This window comes from Anas acuta, chromosome 17, assembly GCF_963932015.1.
Source record: "Anas acuta chromosome 17, bAnaAcu1.1, whole genome shotgun sequence".
NCBI lineage: Eukaryota > Metazoa > Chordata > Aves > Anseriformes > Anatidae > Anas > Anas acuta.
The window spans coordinates 7,861,263-7,881,744 of NC_088995.1; the positions used below are offsets into that span (position 1 = coordinate 7,861,263).

General features: G+C 50.3%; 3 protein-coding genes across 10 annotated transcripts in view; 2 read left to right on the forward strand and 1 right to left on the reverse strand.

The window, feature by feature from the left end:
- Nucleotides 1-190: 190 nt before the first annotated feature.
- On the forward strand, nt 191-5,285 carry UNC119B (unc-119 lipid binding chaperone B). Its single transcript, XM_068654489.1, has 5 exons — nt 191-452; nt 897-1,010; nt 1,526-1,637; nt 1,870-2,042; nt 2,945-5,285. Exons 1-5 carry the CDS (start codon nt 242-244, stop codon nt 3,055-3,057), a joined length of 723 nt encoding a protein of 240 aa, XP_068510590.1. The 5' UTR covers nt 191-241; the 3' UTR covers nt 3,058-5,285.
- Nucleotides 5,286-6,678: 1,393 nt separating this feature from the next.
- On the forward strand, nt 6,679-13,154 carry ACADS (acyl-CoA dehydrogenase short chain). Its single transcript, XM_068654483.1, has 10 exons — nt 6,679-6,830; nt 7,003-7,145; nt 8,650-8,799; nt 9,001-9,112; nt 9,470-9,621; nt 9,895-10,065; nt 10,643-10,780; nt 11,053-11,148; nt 11,358-11,414; nt 11,795-13,154. The coding sequence occupies exons 1-10, from the start codon at nt 6,767-6,769 to the stop codon at nt 11,945-11,947; spliced, it is 1,236 nt and encodes a 411-aa protein (XP_068510584.1). The 5' UTR covers nt 6,679-6,766; the 3' UTR covers nt 11,948-13,154.
- Nucleotides 13,155-18,541: 5,387 nt separating this feature from the next.
- SPPL3 (signal peptide peptidase like 3) overlaps nt 18,542-20,482 on the reverse strand; it is a 70,363-nt gene continuing 68,422 nt past the window's right edge. For all 8 annotated transcript variants that reach the window (XM_068654480.1, XM_068654479.1, XM_068654477.1 and 5 more), the window contains one exon: nt 18,542-19,871. In XM_068654480.1, the coding sequence (XP_068510581.1) occupies nt 19,800-19,871 (72 nt within the window). In that variant the 3' untranslated portion in view covers nt 18,542-19,799. The remainder of the gene's footprint in view (nt 19,872-20,482) is intronic.

Genomic DNA, 20,482 nt, shown 5'->3' on the forward strand with positions numbered 1-20,482 from the left:
CCGGGGCCGGGGCCGGGACTGCCTGGGGCGGGTACACGGTACCAAACGGCGGCGAGGCGGGGGTTACACACAGCCCCTCTCGGTCTCCCCTCCGGGCCGCGCACGCGGCGGGCCCTGCTTAGCTTCACGCCCCCTCGGCGTTGCCAGGCAGCGCCCGCGCCCTCTGACCCGCGCAGCGCCGCCCGCCGCTCCCATAGCTACCGCGGGCGGCGGCGGCCATCTTGGCGGCGGCGGCGGGGCGATGAGCGGCTCCAAAGCGAGGGCGGCGGCGGCGGCGGGGCCGGAGAAGAAGCCGCCGCCGGGCACCGGGGGAGCCCTCAGCCGCCTGCGGGGCCGCCGAGGCTCGGGGGACTCGGCGACGCGGCCGGGGGCGCCGTGGACTGAATCCGAGCTGCTGGCGCTGGAAACCGTCCGGCCCGAGCACGTCCTGGGGCTGTGCCGGGTGACGGAGAGTGAGTGAGGGCGGAGGGGGCTGAGGGGCTCTGAGAGGCTGTGAGGGGCTGAGGGGCAGCGCTCTGGGCCCCCTCATGCTGCTCCGTGCCCCTCAGGCTCGGTGCCGCTGCTGTCTGGGGACCGGGGGTGCCGGGGCTGCGTTGCCCGTGGCTCTCTTACAACTTTCAGAAAGTTGTGTGGGGTTTTTTTGTTGGTTTTGTTCTGGGATGCCGCTCTCTGCCTTTCTCTCCGGATTCCTTTCTTGCTCTGCTCCCTGGCACCTAGCGCGCTTTTGTTTCTTCTAGCCTCAGTTTTGTCCTGCTTGCCTGAAGCTTCTGAAAAGCAATTTGCTGTATGTATCTTAAGAGGCTAGTTAAAAAGAAAAAAAAAAAGGAAAACACATCCCTTTACTAGTTACTCAGAGATCATTTGAAAGGCTATTCTGTGTTTTCTTTTTCTTCTAGATTATTTATGCAAACCCGAGGACAACATTTACAACATCGACTTCACCAGGTTCAAGATCCGGGACCTCGAGACTGGAACAGTGCTGTTTGAAATTGCAAAGCCTTCTGCTTCAGGTGTGTTATCCTAACATCACAAAGGGGCTAGAGGGACTCAGGGAACTGAGAAGCTGCAGTGCAGGGCTCATGCTAAGCAGAAAGGGCTTTCAGTATCCCTGGTGTCTAAATCCCTTTGCTTTACCTCAACACTGAGTTTTCCTCTGCTGTGGAGTTTCCTAGTTTTACCATAAAAATGTGATAGTAGTGTGATGGGGGAAATATTATCAGCTGCGAATCTTCCCTTGTTGGCTGGGCAGGGCACAGAGTTTCTTACATGTGTTTTGGCAATTACTAGGGGGGATATCCTGTGAGATTGAGGGCGGTTTTAGCTCCGGAACCACCAAGGCTGAGCCAGCTGTCTTATCAGATCTTCTCTGTAGTTCTTAATGCTAGTGTGAGTCTCAAACCGTTTCTTAAATACCTTCACGTTCAATGCCTAAGTACTAGCAAGGCTGTCCTGATATTCCTGCTAGCCGGTATTACTTTACATGCATGCTGTTGGCGGAGTAACTCTGAGCTGGTGCGTTTTCTAGAGCAAGATGATGAGGATGAAGATGACAACAGTGAACTTGACGCTAGTGCAGGCCGCTTTGTTCGTTACCAGTTCACCCCAGCGTTTCTTCGTCTTCGGACTGTCGGTGCAACGTGAGTAAGAGTTCATAGAGGGAAGAATGAGATGTTTATACAGTGTCTCTGGCGGTTTGTAACTAGAGTCAAAGGCTAGAGAGAACCCTTCTTGCACTTAGAATATCTAAGCATCTCTTTCTGGAACAATCTGTTGGATTCTTGTGTAGTCTTGGGTCAAAGGCTCTGTTCTTCTCAGTAGGAAGAGAGGAAGGTTCTCTTAGCTGTTTTTTTTCCTACTTTTGCCTTACAGAGTGGAATTTACAGTGGGAGAAAAGCCGGTGTCAAACTTTCGAATGATTGAGAGACATTACTTCCGAGATCGCTTGCTGAAGAACTTTGACTTTGATTTTGGCTTCTGCATCCCCAGTAGCAGGAACACATGCGAACACATCTATGAATTCCCTCAGCTCTCAGAAGACCTTAGTAAGTACCTCCCTCTCCGTCCTGAGCTGTTTTGTTTTTGTATGCATATATGCTCATTTTTTCCCTCTTGTTTTCCCTCTGCTTGTGCAAAGAGTTGTGACTGGGATGAAGGGACAGGGATAGGTAGATACACGTTCCTCATTTAGGCTGTGTTTAATCCTGAGTCACACATTTGTGCTGCGAATTCTCCACATTTGGAATGAAAGCACAAGACAACCTGTACTGTCAAGTCACAGGCTGCAAGAACTGGTCAGTTACAGGGCTTCTGTGCCTAATGCCTAACAGAATAGTCCAGAAGGTAGGAAAGCCTTGAAGAAGGGTTCTCCCAGTAGTCACACGGCTGTTTTTAGCGCTTGCTTGTTACAGCTTGAGCCTCCAGCTTTGGAACAGATCTGGCTTTTCTCTGAGAGGTGTGTTTTTGAGCCGCCCAAATCTCTGCAAATACACATTGTGCGGGGTATGTTTGACCTCAGGGGGTGGATAGAGCAGGGGCGTGTGGCGTGGGCCCTTCTGTGGCTGCGGAAGGAGGCGCAGTGTTTGCACCTCCTCTGTGTACATGTGGGGAGTGCAGCCCCTTGCTTTTATTTGCAGATTGCAGCCTCTCTGCCTACAGACGATGATTGCTGCTTGCCTTAGCGGAGGCTCTGACAGTTTCCATGCCTTGTGAGAGATTACTCCACCCCTGTTTGTTTGCTTTTGGCAGTGCTTGTCCTGTGAATAGGAAGGGCAGGCCGGAGCCTTTGAAGCGTGCCCAGCAGAGTGGTTTGCTTCTCTTCCTTGGGTAGGGCAGAGCATCAGCCTGGTAAATCCAGCAGAGCAGCAGGGCCCTTTTTATTCTGACTTCGTGCTGCCCACCGGAGTGTGGCAGGCTGTGGAATGTAATTGAGCTTTCTCTTTCACAGTCCGCCTGATGGTTGAAAATCCATACGAGACCCGCTCAGACAGCTTTTACTTTGTGGACAACAAGTTGATAATGCACAACAAGGCCGATTACGCGTACAACGGAGGACAGTAACCGTGTGTGTCCGTGGATGCCGTGCTGCCGTTACCATTCCAGATGTCCAGGACCAGACTGGAGTTGTCGTCTCATGCAACAAGACTTCTTGTCAAACCTTTTTTCCTTGCGTGAGGGTGAACACACGAAGCAACGAAGACAGCTCCCAAAAGTAAAGGAACTCTCCCTGCAATGCTTCACTATCCACCATTCTTGACATATCCAGCCTCTGTCATTCTCCATTTCTGGATACCTTCTGGTACCCTGGTTAGGTTATGGATCAGAGGCACTGTTAGAAAACTATTGCTGTTACAGTTTTTATAGCTTAGGTTGCACTTTTAGTGCTTCTGATGTTTCACCTATTGGGTGACTACCCTCTTTCAAGAGGTCAGATTATTCGGGTAAGCTATTTCTTAGCAGGACAATTTGCCCCCTTCGGGTACCACTGACACCTGAAGAGCAGATCTCTTCTTCACTTGGATAGATCATCTCTTCCGTGCATAGTGGTTTAGTTTGTAGCATGGCTGAGGTTGCTTTTTAGGGTGCATCCCGATATTCTCCAGTGGGAAAGATAAAATAAGAGACTAATTCAGCTTCTGAGTGATGCAGGAATCTTCTTTCTATCTCCAGGGGTCTGAGCAGCCCCCTGGGAATGGCTCGATCTGTATTTTGCCAGAGATGTCACTAGGGAGAAGAAATGGGGGGAAAAAGAGGCTTTATCCAGTTTGGTCGTTGAGTCAGTCTGACCGCATTTCTGTCTGAGCTTTTGCAAGCAAATTGCTGAATTTTGGAGCTCAAGGGTCAACCTTAGAGCTGAATTTAATCTCGGTATATTTATCATTTCTCTTGATTCCCCTTGTGTAGGTTTTTTAGCTCTTGCTACAGAATGTATTGGTTTTGGACCAATGGCACATTGTCAGTCTAGATGGGGTGCAGGGGAGGTGTCGGTTTAGTGGGGCTTAGAGGAGAAAGGGAGAATGGGGAAAATCACTTAGGAAGCAAAGCTTCCTAGGCTTCAATCTCTGGATACTTTAAAACCTTTTAAACCTGAATGTCGGAGGTGCTGGAAGGAGGGATGGTGCTGTTACTGTTTGCTTTGTTTCAGCTGAGGTACCAGCAGCTAAAAACCCCAGGTCAAATTATTCAGTGTTACAGAGGGGGATCCTTAATGACCAAAACGTGAGAACTGGCATTCTCTTTGTAATTGTCAGAGTTCCCATCACTGCTTTGCCTACTTGGCTGCTTATTTATATTTGAGGAAGTCTCCTGCTGAGTTAGCGACTGCCAGACCAGAGGGTGTCTTCACAGCAGCGTTTGGGATCTGGCAATAGGAAGTAGCAGAGAGCTCTGCCTTCCCAGCAGCTGCGCTGGTGCCCAGCTCCTGACCGAGCAGAACCCCAGTGAGCAGAACCCTTCTCTGCTTGCTTTCTGGTTCAAGTCTGGCGGTTCTGCTGGGCTGGTCAGCCCTGCCTGCTGTGTGGGGGAGTTAAACTGTGCCTGGGCTAGAGACACTTGCTGGTGTTAGTCCCACTCGTTCCCTGGGATAGCTGAAACCTAACCCCTTGGCAGATGCAGTCGGATACCTGCTGTGTTAAGGCTGATTTGCATAGGTTGTGTGTGAGCAGGATTAATTGGGGCGGGCATCACAGCCTGTTCGTGCGTAGACAGCACTAGGAAGCCGCTGCCTTTCCCTCACAGATTAATGATGGGAGCCTTGGCGTAGAGGATCAGCGAGCAGCAGCGTAAGCAGTGAGAGTATGTGGGGTGGCAGTCACGAAAGAATCTCCAGCTCTTGGGAAGGATTTTTAATTACGATTAACCACAACAAATGATCTGTTCTGGGTGGAGCATTAATCATGAGCAACCACAACAAATGCCTTGGGAATGTGGAGGGGCGAGGTCTGCGTGGCTGAAAGACGAAGAACAGTTGTGCTGCCATCGCTCCCCTCCAGCATCTCCAAAGGCACCGAGGGGATCTTGGTTAGTTATTTCAGGGTTAGTACAGGTGGAGCTCGAGGTGCCTCCTGCAGCAGCTGTTTGGGCGGCCTCATGTCACGCTGTTGAGATGGGAAATTTTTGTTCTGCTGGAATAATGTTTGTGACAAGGCAGAGCTGCCCAGAGGTGTGCTTTCCACCCCGAAGCATTCAGAGCTGCTCAGGTAGGGTCAGAGGAGGCCGTTAGCTGTTCCCAGGGCGTTTTAGCGTATTGAGCTGAATTTTTATGTAGTATAAATCCAGGTGCCTTTCAACGTTCCTTTTATCTCGTTTTCTGTATGAAGCAAACTGCTTTTCTTATGGGTGTGACGTTTCCTGCCTGCTTTCCGTGTCCCCGAGTAAAGATACTTAGGGGAAGGCAGACCGGAGCGAGCAGCAGCAGGCACTGCAGAGGCAAACGCCGACCGGTGCGAGCTGCGGGAGGCTGCGGGCGGCTCTGCGGGGCCGGGAGCGTTGCTCGGGCCGCGGCTGCCATCTGGCCGCTGCCTTGCGAAGTGCCACGGGCCAGCCTGAGCACCCTGCTGGTACAGCGTGGGTGCTTGGAGGAAAGCTGATTCCTGTCTTAAGCAGTCATTACCTCAGCCGTGATGAGAAAAAAGCACCGAGGCAGCAGCTTTCCCACTGGTGAATGTATCATCTACTCAGCAATAAGGGAAGGAAAGCTGGAGGTAAGCCAGGAGGCTTGCAGGCAGCGCTGGCATCCCTCAGTTTCTAGCTGGGTGCTTGCTTTGCCAGATCAGAAGGTCTTTGCCCAAAAAGCATGCTGCAGAAATAAGGCCCTACAAGAGGGCAACCCAGCACTGAAAAAGTTGATTGTAACCCAAAAGGTCAGGGACTTCTGCGCTCATCCCTGAGGCGGGGTGATGTCCTTGGTGAAGTGATCTAACAGCTCTAACAGCAGCTTCCTTCGGTTCCGTGCGCTCTGATGCTGTAACGATGGAGCAAAGCTGCTCACGCCAGTGAGCCAGGAAGGGATTCTGTGGGCATCTCCCCCTTGGCAGGTGAACGGCCCCAGCCGGGCACTGACGGCGGGGGAAATGCTTCAGTGGCAGATGGAGCTTGAGCACGGGGACAGGGACCTGCACAGGCAGCTTCACGGGTCCCTTGTGCCGAGCTGGAAGCAGAGGGCTGGGATCGTGCTGTGCTCTAACAAAGGGACCAAACCCACACATCCTAAACCTTGCCAGTGTTTGTCCTCTTAGGACCAGGACCTCTTTTACCTCTTTTTCACACTTCTGAGGCGAGTGCTTTGGACTCATGCCAGCAAACTTCCTGGACAGCTGTTTGGGGACTGACTGAGGAACACATGTACATGTCACAGCTCCTGAAGGAAGGCGTCCCTGGTCCCGGGCTGGGCGCTGCTGTCCCTGTCCCTGCTTCCTCTGGGACCCGCCCTTCCTCTGCGCGCTCTCCTGGGGATTTCCGAGGCTCCTCGCTGCTGGGGAGCAGCGGCAGCAGCCTGCCCTCCGTGCTGGAGGCCGTTTACCTGCTTGCCTGGGGGCTGGGGACGAATAAAGTGGTTTCGAGCTAGAGGTGGCTGCGGGAGGTGGCGGTGTCGCGGCGGTGCTGCCCGGGGGGCGCTGAGCGCCCGGCTCGGGGCCCTGCGGGTGCGCGGTGCTGCCCGCGGGGGGCGGGGCCCTGCGGGGGGGGGGGGCGGGGCCTCTCTCGGAGCCGGCCCCGCCCCGGGCACGTGGCGCATGCGCGGTGCGCGCTGCCCTGAGGCACGGCGGCGGCCATGGCTGCGGCGCTGTCCCGGGCCCTGCCCCTGGCCCTGGCGCTGTCCCGCGGCGCCCCCCGGGGTGAGGGCGGGGGCGGGGAGGGGGTGGGGGGGAGGGCACCGGGACCGCGGGGTGGGGTCGGGGCCCTTCGGCACTCGGGGGGGGTCGGGCCCGGGCCCTGCGGCGCCGCCCGGGGCCGGTCCGTGTCGGGGTGACCCCGGGGCCGCCGTCCTGACGCCCGCCCCGCCCGCAGCGCGGCTGCACACCGTGTACCAGAGCGCGGAGCTGCCGCAGACGCACCTGATGCTGCGCCAGACCTGCCGCGACTTCGCCGAGAAGGAGCTGATGCCGCTGGCGGCCCAGCTGGACAGGGAGCACCGCTTCCCCGCGCAGCAGGTGCGTGCCGGGCAGCGCGGGCGGGATCGGCAGCGCCACCCCCGTGTCCGTGCTGGGCGCTCGGGGACCCTCCGGGCTCTCGCAGTTCCCTGAGTGACTGCCCCGGGGGCTGTAACAGCGCTGACTTCTCAAGGCATTGAGACGCTGTTATTGCACGTGCATAACCAGAACGTGGGTTGTAGCGAGGAGCCCCAGCAGAGCTGGGCGCGGTTCTGGCTGTGTGAAGGTCGGGAGGCAGCTGCTGGTCACCCCCAGGGCTGTGAGGAAGCGGAGCTGCTGCTCAGGCCTCGTGCAAATCACTGCAGCGAGTCTGTGCCGTGGGGAGCAGGCTGGTGCCCCGGGGTCATTGGGGTGCAGTACTAAGCACAAGAAAAATAAACAGTTCCACCATTAGCCAAAAGGCTCCAAGCAAGCAGTGTCAGAGGCATGCAAGTTTTGTTATATTCCTTTTATTCTGTTCCCTCTATTACATTCCTCCTTCCTGTTCAGGAGTAAGGAAGATAGCCAGGAAAGGCACACCTGTTCTAAGGAAGAAACAACTTCCATCTTACTTCACCGGTCTTACCCAAGATTTTTACATTTGATTGTTGAATATTTTCACATGAATATGTAGGGGAAAACTCAAATTGTAAACAGTATTTATTAATGTAAAGCAATATGCGTAGAACTAGCTGCTGTCCTTCATTCATCCTCTGGATTTGAAGAGAAGGGCGAGTGTTTTGGGTGTCTGTACAGGACGGAAAAATGTTAAAATTTACAGGTTGTATTAAAGCAAGCAGAGCCTGGTAATACACTTGCTCCTGCAACACCAAAAGCTTGGACTAAATTTGTTATATTGCATTTTAAATATAAAAGTAGAGGACAGCTTGTTTTTTCCCTTGTATATTGCCAGGTATTAATAAGAGATGTAGAGCAAGGCAGTGCTCTGAGTTAAGCTGGGGTCCAGCTGAGGAAGGTGGGGAATAATTTGAAGGTTGGAATAATTTGGAACGTGACCAGCCATTAAATTCTCAGGAAAGCAAAACCTGGCTCTAACGGGAATGAAAAATTGCTTCCTTGCGGTGTTCTGTGGGTCATTCATTCTGTAAAATTCTTTCCTTGTGCGGTCCTAGGCTGAAGCACAGCAGACTGGAAGGTAAAGTTCTGACATTTTTATCAGCTAGATTTCCCATGCAGGGCTTCCAACCCGCAGGGGCAGTGTGAGGGGAAAACGGTGGGAGGCTGAGAAAGTTCTGGTGAGGGTGTAGCTGCCTGTCTCTCCTTCAGAGGGCTCCCTCCTTTGAGCAGGAGCTCATCCCAGCCAGCAGTGACCATGTACAGCTCTCGTCAAAGCTACTGGGGTCACCAGTTTGCTCAGCCACATTCCCATTTCACCAGGAGTCAGGCACATCCTCACCTGTGTGCAGCACTGCCATGAGCTGTCCTGTATCACCGTGTGTCTGCACGATGTGTGTGCTGGGACGCTGGGGGAGCAGAGTGCCCTACTGCTCCATTTCCTGTGCAGGTGAAGAAGATGGGGGAGTTGGGGCTGCTGGCTATGGATGTGCCGGAGGAGTACAAAGGCGCAGGCCTGGACTACCTGGCCTATTCCATCGCGGTGGAGGAGATCAGCAGGGGCTGCGCGTCCACGGGCGTCATCGTCAGCGTCAACAACGTAAGTGCCTCGGGGCTGCGCCGGGGGGGACAGGCCTGAACCGAGCCCTGCACCAGGGTGGTGGTAGGAGAGGGGCGTACGGGAGAAATGGGAGCTGTTCCCGGGGCGGGTTCTGGTGTTCTGGGGAGCACTGAGGTATTTGGGGGTTTGTGGGTTGCTTGTGCCTTCAGCAGGCACTAACTCAGCTCTCCGTTCTCAAAGTCTCTGTATTTAGGGCCAATTCTCAAGTTTGGTTCTGAGGAACAGAAGCACCAGTGGATCGCTCCCTTCACCAGCGGGGAGAAAATCGGATGTTTTGCTCTCAGTGAGCCAGGTGATGTGACTGTTCCCGTTCAGTTGCAAAGGGCACAGGGTAACCTGTTTTCCTTAGTCGGGTTTAGAATGGACTTCAGGTCTGTCAAACTAACAGTTTGCAGACAGCTGGGTTATAGCGCTTCATTTAAATGAAGTCTCAGCGCCCAAGGTACGCGTGGCACCATGTGGCCCGTGCTGAAAAGTTTCATCCCTCCTGTGCCAGCAGAGCCCTGGAGATGGCAGCTCTGCCACTGACTTTTCCCCTTCCTGTGTGGAGACACTGTGGGAGGGACAGTGGTGACAATGGTGACACCACGCAGTTCCAGGTGGCGCCACGAGCTGACCACCTGAATGGTTTTTGTGCTGCCTTGCACAGGAAATGGCAGCGACGCGGGAGCGGCAACCACAGTGGCACGCCTGGATGGTGACGAGTGGGTCCTGAACGGCACCAAGGCCTGGATCACCAACGCCTGGGACGCCTCGGCTGCTGTGGTGTTTGCTACTACAGATAAAGCCCTGAAGCACAAGGTGTGTTCCGCGAGTCAGTTGGAAAAAGGAGTGGGAGTAAAGGAAGTGACAGGAGCACCGCTCTGAAGGAGTTCTGGGGGGACCATGCAGGGTATTTCAAGCTGTGCAGGCGTTGCAGAGCAGGGCTGATGTGTGCAGGCTTTATTGTTCTACCTCAGCCCTCCCCTTCTTTCTGGTCACACGGCTCCTGTGAAAAGCATCTGCAGGAAGCCTGCTGGCACCCAGGTGGGTGGGAAGTCGTCACCATTCCTAGGAGTCTGACTCCTGTTGCAGGGCATTAGCGCGTTCCTCGTTCCCATGCCAACCCCGGGGCTGTCGCTGGGGAAGAAGGAAGACAAGCTGGGCATCCGCGCCTCTTCCACGGCCAACCTGATCTTCGAGGACTGTCGGATACCCAAAGCCAACCTGCTGGGGCAGCTGGGAATGGGCTTCAAAATCGCCATGGTAAGAGGCAGCTCAGCGCTGCAGCTGTGGCCGTGTGACGCAGTAGTTCCCCATTTGGCCATTTCCAAATCCATTTTCAGACTTAGGATAACGTTGGTGAGAGCTGCCAGTGTGAGCTGTAGTGTTAATGCAGAGCCCCTTCTGGGCAGCACATGAGACTGCGGTCACAGAGCTTGGTGAATTCACCACAGAGCTTTGACAGCGCTTTTTTCATAGACCCAGCGTGGCAGTTCTCTGATTGAGGGATGATGCTGAGGCATGGTATGAGCAGGGATGGTTTTATTTATTTATTTATTTTAATTTTTTTTCAATCTCCCAATGTTCTAGCCTCCCATTTTGTATCTGTAGATTAAGGGAAAACCTTGCATTTTCCCTAAACACTTTGGCCAAGGAGAGCTGTCCTGAGTACACAGGGTATGCCCTGGATCATCTCTAAAGGTGGATGAAATTAGACAGGGCGCATGCGCATGTCTGTGTGCGTGTGTCTGTCTGTGTGTCTCTGTGCATATGTGCGTGTGTCAGTGTGTACCATTTGATCAGTTACAACCTGATTTAACGCATACTTTGTCTTGCTCAGCAAACTCTGGACGCAGGCCGGATCGGCATCGCCTCCCAGGCGCTGGGAATAGCGCAGGCAGCCCTGGACTGTGCCGTGGATTATGCTGAGAAGAGGACGGCGTTTGGGTCGCCCATCACCAAGCTGCAGGCCATCCAGGTACACGCTCGCCTGCCCCGTCAGGTGCACACGTTGCTGGGGTTGGCAAAAAGGTGCACGTGGGCACTGGGACTTGGCTCCAGGGGCACAGCGTGCACTCAGCACTGACTGGGGCATGCGAGGTAATTGTTTATGTTTTCAAACAGTTAGACTCTTAGGGTGGAGCCGCTCCTTTTCCAGCGGTATTGGCCTCAGAGGTGGGACACTCGGGTGTATGTGCTCATGCAGTCAGAGGCAGCCACCTCGGCCAAAGGCAGTGTTTGTCGTTGCAGTTTAAGCTAGCAGATATGGCTGTGGCCTTGGAGGGGGCGCGCTTGCTGACCTGGAGAGCTGCGATGCTGAAAGACAACGGGAAGCCCTTCACGAAGGTATTGACACGCTTCTGTCTGTCTAGCAGCGACAGCTCTGGGCACAGGCAGGAGGCAAGAAACCCCTGTGACGTACAGCAGTGCTGCGCTCAGCTTGTGTCCAGCCCCTGCTGCTGGTGTTTAACCACCAGCAAGTGGGTTCAATGTGCAAATGAGGCGTTCCTTCTTTGCAATCGCTGCATCCTCAGTGATGTTTTCCTTCCCCAAAGGAAGCGGCAATGGCCAAGCTGGCGGCATCAGAGGCTGCAACAAGCATCGCTCATCAGGTAACTACACAGCATGCTGGAAGCTGGGTTGTGGTACTTCCCCGTTTCACACAGCAAGCTGAGGAAAGTTCTTAGGGCAAGGGGGGTGGGGGGGGTGGAATTCAATCTTTGATAGAATATAACTTAAAAAAAATATTAAAAAAAAAAATGGGTTGACCATGGAAGAACTAACAAATACCCCTGAAGTAGTTCGTTTGCTGCCTGGGATGTCGGTATTGCTGTTACAACCAGCTCTAATCCTGTTTACTCGGCAATTGTAATTCCCCTGTGTGCCCCCTCCAGGTACGCACGCGGTAGGATTAACTCTTTTTATGGCGGCTGTGGAGAACAAAGTCCTGGGACTGACCTGCTGCCTTTGTAACCTGCTACCTTCGTTTCAGGCCATCCAGATCTTGGGTGGGATGGGTTATGTGACAGAGATGCCAGCAGAACGTCACTACCGCGATGCTCGTATCACTGAGATCTACGAGGGGACCAGTGAGATCCAAAGACTGGTGATAGCAGGTCAGCTGCTGAAGGCTTACCGTGGCTGAAGAACCTCAGAGCACCACGGTGCCCCAAAGTGCCTCCTAGCGGTGCACAACAGCGATCCAGTCTTGTGAACGAGGACAATGACGGGAAGTTTTCCTCACCAGTGATTAACTGCCCTTCTTTTTGAAATGTGCTGATTCTTCTTCGGACAAAGTATGGTGCATGGACGGCTCTATGTAGGTTTGTAAGCAATGGCCTGAGTGCAGGAGGGAGGAGGCACCCTGTGGGTGTAGGTGAGCACAGGCCTTTTACTAGCAGAGCATTTTTCTGTGGTAGCACAGCGAGTGACTCTGCTGTGCAGTAAAGTCAGCTGCCTTCTTGTGCACGTCCCTGCGGCTTCCTTTGTGAGGCTTTGTCACGAGCACTATGTGATACCCAGTGCCAAGGTTTGAGGCATGGGGATGTGCCCCCTGTGCTGTCCCAAGCTGCAGGTTATGCTGCCTTGGCTGCTGGAGTCAGGAATTTCAGGTGTGGGCTGCTCTGTGGTGGGCTCCCTGTGCAGCGCAGGCCATACCAAGAAGTGCAGCAGCAGCAGCAGCGCACGGATCCCCACTGCCAGCAGCAGCGGAGCTAGAGGGGAGGCCACAGGTACTGCCTGCACACAAAGGGCTCTGACACACGCTGTGATGCTGCGTGTGGATGAAAAAACAAAGGTAAGGAAAATGAAAACCCATCTTGCACAACGCAGCCCCCACTCTGTTTGCTCAGGACATCATGGATGTAGCTGTAAAAGCAAAGGATAGAAAAGCTGCAGTAGCTGAGACACTGAGAATAAATGTCCCCCAAACTGCTTTTACTACATCTAACAGGAAAGAAAGTGCACGAAGTGGCAGTAACAGCCTTTAGTCTATAATGTATTTTGGGCAACAACTAGGAAATGCGCAGGTGATACAGGAAACCTTACCAGGAAGTTTTTGCAGTAGCACATATCCTCAACCACTTATCCTTGGCCAAAAAAAAAAAAAAAACAACTTTTAGACAATGAAACAGTCAAACAAGAAGCTCTAAAATCAGGAAAGAGGGCCAGGATTAAGACTAAAACCTGTGTGGCCCACACCCTTGTCCAACCAATGCGTACACTAGATGTAAATGGTTATGTTCCTGGGGTGTCATTTGTATGGCAAATTAAAAAAAAGGCCAAAAACCAGCACAATTATATTACATAAAAGAGAACACAGAAGACAAATAAAACCTGATTTTTTTAAAGCACCTCTACTCTACACTTTGTTTTTTTAGTTCAAAGGTGAGTTCAGGTAGAGTAGTTTCTTCCAGTCCCACGAGCTCGAGGCATAAACCACCCTGGCCTGCCCACACCAGTTACACCACTTCGAGCTGCAGGGGGTGTCTGCTTGTGCAGAGAGCCCCGTAACACAAATACCTCTGCTGGGCACTAGAGGGCAATGGCACGTTGGGGCAAAGCTTCACATTTCTCCTCGCTGGTCTCGCAGACCCAACAATTACCAGAAACAGCCAAGCAGTGATTTCAGCTGTGTTGTAAATTATGGAAGGCTTCTAGCCATGAGACACTCCTCTGGCTTGCTTGTTACCTGTACCACTGGAAGGCTTGTTTGCATGGCCGTGGAGGGGCAAGTGAGATTATTTACACAAGACTTTTTCTCTCTTCTGCTGCAGCAGGTGCTGCAGGCCTGGCTGCTGCAAGAAAGGGAAGACGTTGGGACCGCACCACGACTGTTCAGTGCTGGACTTCTCTGGTCTCAGCCACTGAGGTCCAGCTGCAGCTGCAGCGAACCAGAACAGTCACTCTTAGGGCACACCTGCTGCTGTTTTCCCTCTCATCTCACTGCTTCTCTTAGATCTGCTTTCCCACACCTTCATTGCTTTCAGCCTGTGCCTCTTCCCCCTCACGCCCCCTCACTTACCCCCATTAAATGACTGCTGCTTCTCTTAGGAGCAGAGCGGAGCTGCCCCACATGCTCACAGTGTCCGACTGAAGCAGGAGTCCAGCTGTGAGCATCTCGGCCAACAGCACCCTGCTAAAAACTACAAACTGATGCACCAACATCCCATGTGGCCCTTCTGCAGAGAACGCAGGGGCAGCATCAAGTAATTGCCTGCTCCCGGGGAGCTCTGCTGCACCTGTGCCCACAGCCCACCTTTGGGAACTTGTTGAGAGTGTGCTGCGTGCCTGTTAACAAGCTGCCTGCTGGCTCTGACATCAGCGCGACAGCTGACCTAGCCAACATATTAACTGAGGCTACCAGCTGCAGAGTTGATGCCAATTTGCTGAGTGCTGCACCTCTGCCATAGTCTGTAATCAAATTACATTGCACAGCATTGAATTACAGCAAGGGTGCAGCTGGTCAAAAATCACTGGTCTAGGTACAGCATGACAATCAGCTTCATGAGCCTAGGAATGTGCTCAGAGCCTCTTACAGAGTTCCCTTCTGCTATTACTAACACAAACAACAACAAAAAAAAACCAACAAAACACCATGCTGCAAGGGTGCAAAGTCTTTCAAACAAAAGCTTTTCCAATACATTCCTTGCTGCCAGATTCAGACAGGGATCTGTAACCTGTCTCAGAGCACTGTTCTCAGCAATGTTTTGGGTTAAACAGCACAGTCACACACAAAGACCTCCACAGAGCTCCCAGAGCAAAGAGCTGGCTTTTTCCTGAGCAAGATGCTGAGATCCGACTCCTCTCTGCTGCTGTCAGGTAATTTTGGCTTTAACACATGAACGTCTGTTCCTCGGGGTTGTTACAGAAGAGAACTGCTGAGAGAGCAAAACACAAACAAGTTTTGCAGCATTAAATAGAGAGCTCTTACAAAGAGCCACCCCCAGACAGAGCGCTCCCCTGGTAAGGGTGGGCAGGGCCAGGCTTCCTTTCAGGAAAGGTTCTATTTCAGGTTGAAGCTGAACGTTTTTGTCAGTTTACAAACTGAGCTAAAGTTGCAAAATTAAGGCACCAAGATGTGAAAATCAGGTCACATGAAAGTTAGAGTGGGATAGCAAGGCACAGCTACACTTTTCAAGGACACTTTTGCCCCCCAAATGGTCTAAACGTACAGTAGATTGGTTACAACAGACTGCAGGGAATGAAGCAGGAGAAACCTTGGAAGCGTTTCCATCTGGAGACGAAAAACTCACCCGTTCAAGACCAGTTTCCAGGGCAGGAGGACTGATCACACGATGGCAGCAGGTCTATTTGGCATTTCCTGCTCCAGCAGTTCCTGTGGAGCCCTAAGAAATCCTTCAGCAGAAGAAACACAGTTCCAGGACTGGGGAGCTGCATTCCCCTCACCCACCAGTTAGAACTGACACACTTCATACCATATATATGTGGCTCACAATCCCTTCATGAGTTCTCAGCAGACTAAAGGAGAAGACGAGCTGTTCTGGGCTGTCACAGCTGAGCACACACAGGGGAGAAGCACAGATCTCTTCCTGGGGAGCGCAGGCGTTAGCCACATCCTTCCTGGCCCAGCCTTGCTGCTCGGTGTGGCACCGAGGAGCTGCCGGAGCCTGGAGCCCTCTCTGACTTCTCCATTCCTACCAGCACAGCGATGGGGCTCACCTCTGTCAGCTTCACACCTCTTAGACACAAACCCAAGCAATGCCCTCAGTCTTCCGTGTTTAAGCAGTGTATGAAAGGTTTTGCTGGGGCTCAGCTGAAGTTAGCACAGTATTGCTTTCACACCAGAACACTTTCTCCTCTACTGGTCTTTTCTGACAGCTTTACTGTTAAGAAAAATAGGACAAATGATTTTGCTTTTAAATTAAATTTTGTTCTGCCTAACTGAAGAGCCTTCATAAAATAGCACAGACAACATAGTCACACATTCTGGTTTTGTTAGTGATCACGGATGGCTTAAAAAATAACAAATGTGAAAGACAGGCTGAAGTTAAAAGGCAAAATACTTGTAAGAATAACAAGAATAAATGGAACCAAGATAAGAAAATCTGGCACTGTTACAACTTGAATGAAAATGCAGCTTACTGCTGTTTAGCTAAACATTAATATCAAATTCTACAAGTTCACTACTTGTACAAAAAGAAAAATACCTGGGAGCTGTGCATGCACTTCCCCCTCCAACGGGGGTCAACCCTAAGCTGGGGAAGCCACCCAACAGTCAGTTTGTGTTTCCTCATTGCTTCAGTGACTCCTTCCCCTTCTCTCTGAGAACACATCGTACCTCCACGCTCAAGACAGGAAACATTCATCTCCACAAACAGCTTCTGTGTGAGGCGATGGAAACCACAGCGCTGGCACCCTGATGTGCTCCTCAGCCTGTGCAGGCAGCGCCGTGCAATATTGCAGAGGTCCGGGCACAGATTAGAGGCTTCACAGGTTGTTCCTGCTGGGCCAACACAGACAGAATTAGCAGCCTGTATTGTAAAAGTATTTAAGTGCTGTAAAATACTTCATCTGCACTGGCTGGCAAAACAGTCCCAGGTCTTTTCTGAACTCAGAATCTTTTTCTAGACTAAGGGTGTGACCTTAGGGGAAACTTCAAGAGATGAACAGTGACATTTCTAAGCTGACTGTTCCTAAACGCACAGCAGAAAACCAGCTCCAGAACTTTTAACAGCTTTGCATTTCACAATTCTGGTCCCTGTCCTAACTTTGCTATAAACACGCACGCGTCAATCACTTTTTATTGCCAGTATCCTTTTAACCTCCTACATAAAAGCTTTTATTAGTCGAATACTTTCTAAAATATTTCTTCTGACAACTTTTCACAAGAAAGAGCAGATGGCTGGAGATTACAATGCACGAATTTGTATCAAGTATTTAATGAAGGAGTGTAACAAAATGTAAAACGAAGAAGGCATGAACAGGACCCAACAGGGACAGGAAATCTAGGCCCTAGAGCGCCCTCAGAAAGCCAAAGTACCCAGCAGTTTGTACAGTTTCATCCTTGATCTGAGAAAACGTGCAGCTGGCCATGCTGAAGAAACAAGGCCAGAAGGTACGTGTGTCTGCTCAGGGTGCCAGCAGCTGCGTGCTGAGGTAGGAACCTGTTCTAATCCGCCCCAAAAGCTGAGGTGTTGTTGACAGGAGAGTTGTAGGACAAAGTTCTACAGCTTTACCTTACTCCAATAAATAACAGGAGAATGTTTTTGCACCTCTGCAAACATAACAGCTTTGCATTTAGAACAGTCATGCCTCAGTTAACCCCTCCAAAGCACCAAATCCTTTTCCTACCAGCGGTGGGCTGCTGTTCCACGCTGAAGGGGCAGCAAGCATCTGTCAGTTCAGTTTTGCTCACCTGGCAGCTGCAGGTGTCCACCTGGGAAGCCAGGGGCTCATTTCAGAGCAGCAGGTGCCACCTGTAGGTTCAGAAACAAACGGCTGCGTTGTAAAGAGAAAGTGGCTTGCAATCTTGGTGCAAGTCAGATTTACACGGTGTCACAGGGCAATACAGCTTAAAAGAGGAAGGCCAAGACTCTTCTGGAAAGCTAGATTAATTCTCATTAAGCATTTGTCACTTGACACTTCTAGAACTTTTTCCAGAATGCCTTTCAAGTGTAGAAAATCACTCATAGGCATGCTTCCTGGAACGGACTAGAAAATGCCATCGCAAAAACAGAGAAAGACCGTTTATTTTAATTCTAAAGGCAGGAAGATGCTCCCAAGAAACAGCAAGCACTTGAGATGTGCATTGCTACCAGTTGGATATTGGATCTATAAATGTTATCCCACTGCTTGCTACTACTAAAAAACCAACCCTGTTTTTTCTTTCTGAACACCCTTATCAATATTTTGTTCAATTTAAGTTTGAGGTGTGCAGCTGAAAAACCAACGCCGTCCTTCTGGCCCAAGCTGACTGCAAGTCTGGGCTCTTACACCTGCTATTAACTGTAAATGCAAATTTTTAATTTAAAAAGATTTACTTCATCAAAACTGAGCTGATGATGAGCATTGCAGGCATGTGCTAGAGGAAATGCTTTCAACTGACTTAAAGATAGGAATTGGGGGAAAAAATAAAAACACAACATCCCCCCTGCCACCCACTCACTTGAAAACCTTAGAGCCCCCCCCCCCCAAACTGCTGTGCTGCTTTCCAACGTTTTTTCGTGCCCTACCTGTGTCAGAGCACTCACAGCTGGTTCAGAGGCCACTCGGCCACTTCAGCCCCACGGCCCGTGAGCCGTGACAGACCTGCCTGAGGAGGAGAGAGAAGCACATTAATTAAAAACAGGCCAGACAGTTGCATTGCAAAGCATGGCCAGACGATATCTTCTACCAGGCTGAATTTGCTCTTCTTGTAAGAACGGACAGAGCAGAAAGGGTCAGATGTTCCAGCGAAGCTCCCTTACCTGTTTGCAAAGCAGCGGTACCCCGAGGGAGCTTGCTACTCAGTCAGGTTTCATCCTGCTTTCCTTCTGCTCAGCTAGCACTTACCAGCATCAGACTAACAAGAGGTACAAGTTTAGCAGAGCTCCCCCCCAAACACAATTTGGTAAAATATTTTAATGGACGAAAGTTCTGGTTATCTCAGGGTGGCCTTTCAGTTAATAAATTAACCTAACTGGAACTGCTGGCTTAAGAAAACAGCACAACACATTTTAACAGGCTGTCAAGTACAAAGCAGTCAACACACAAACTCTGACCAGTCACAACAGTAAAGGACAGTTTTCTTTTTCTTTTTTTTTTTTTTTCTTTAAGGGGCAGGGGCATGGAAAAAATACAGCACACTAATGAAACAAAATGCAAAAAAATACAAAAAAATAGAAAATAGAAAAAATGTATTTACAAGTGATACATTACTATGATCAGAAAGCACAAAGACAATTGCTGCTATAATACATGCACTGGGTCAAGAAGGATCTACTAAAAACCTGCAAGGGAGCTGTTTGTAAAAAAACGGAAAAAAAAAAAAAAGAAAAAAAAGACACCCTTCCCATCCCCTCCCCCCTCAAACCAACAGGGGTGGGTTTCAACTTTTTTCTTCCCTAGTTTGCTACATTGATCAAAATCAAATATCCCCTAAAGTCCGTGAGTACAACCAATACAAATACTACACTTGTTTTTAAACTGCAGGTTCAGTTTCAGGAGGGGGGAGAAAAAACAGCAGCTCATTGTAGATTCATATACAAGAAAGCCAGAGTAAACTGCTCTACATGCTAAAAATTACAGCAAGCCCCTGTCTGCTACATAGCATGATCTTAGCAGGTTTTCCTTTTTATTTATTCATATATATATCTATATGTGTGTATATATATATGTATAAAAATCGTGCCCTTTTTCACTGCAACATGACATCTGGGTGGAAACGTAACTTGTTACAACAAATTTTTATATGTTTACTGCAAGAAGTCACTCAATGTCTGTGGATTTAATAAGTAACCTCACACCACAGGAAATATTTAATAAATCAAAAAAAAAAAAAAAACCAACAAAAAAAACAATATTGTGACAGAAGACCGTCTGTCTCAGTTCTTTTCAAAACCGAAGTCCAACAGGAAACTGGTCCCAATGTATATGAGCGTTTGCTGAAGAAGCTTCAGTTTGCCTAACCGTTTTTCTTTTAGTGTTCACAAGTTTTTGAACGACTTCAAGCCGTTTTCAGTTTCTAGTCTGTCTCTTCCTCTCTCACATAGGTAATAGTCTGGTACTAATCCGTTAGAGCGAGGAAAAGAGGAAAGTGGCTGCAGTTGCACAAAGGGTCCCCAGTTCCACATCTGCAGGGAGATACGGAGTCGCATGGAGCTCCAGAACCTTAGCTTTTTTTCTTTTTCCTCCTTTCAATGCAAAGTCCTTTCATACAAGTCCTGTAATTGGTACCTTCCCAAGTACCAGCCTGTCCAGCTTTCGGCGATGACAAAGCCACAAGTCAAAGTGAAAAGGACCAAGGCAGAAGTTCAGGTCACTTTCTATCTGTTCCATCATACTTCCAGGAAACGGGAGCTGCTGGACTTGGAGTGGAAAGGCTCAGACCACATGCGACGTAGATCGCCCTAAACAGCAGTGAAACAGCAGAGGACCATTCACTCAGAAACCATAAAGCCCATTTAGAATACAGATTTAAAAATACACGTATATACGTAAAATGCACGTAAGCATATCTTAAAGCAAATCTATTCTCCACCTGTTTTGCAGATTACAATAAAGACCATAAAATACATCCTTCCCACAACATGTCGAAATGCCTTATTTTTGTGACAGATTGACCTAAGTATTTCCTTCCCATCAGAAAAACATTTTATGTGGGCGGAAAATTTTGCCCTGTTTTATGCTTCAATCTAGAGTGCTAGACGTGTGTTTCAACAATAGCCCTGAAACAGTAAAGGTTACATTTTGAAATTTGACTTCAGAACAGGTGACTGGAAATAGGTAAATAAGGATCTGCCTCTCCTCTCTCTATCCAGCTTTTGCGCAAATGCTTTCTTTCACAACCAGCTGGGTGAGGAGAAATTCATTTATTTAATTTAAACAGCACTTAAGTACCAGCAAACGTACACTAAACAAGTTCAGAAGTATTACATGCATAGATCATTTTCTAGTTCAGGAACAAGTCTGTTACTTAGTCCTCCAAAATGAGGATCCACCCCAGCAGCAGCAGTACCTC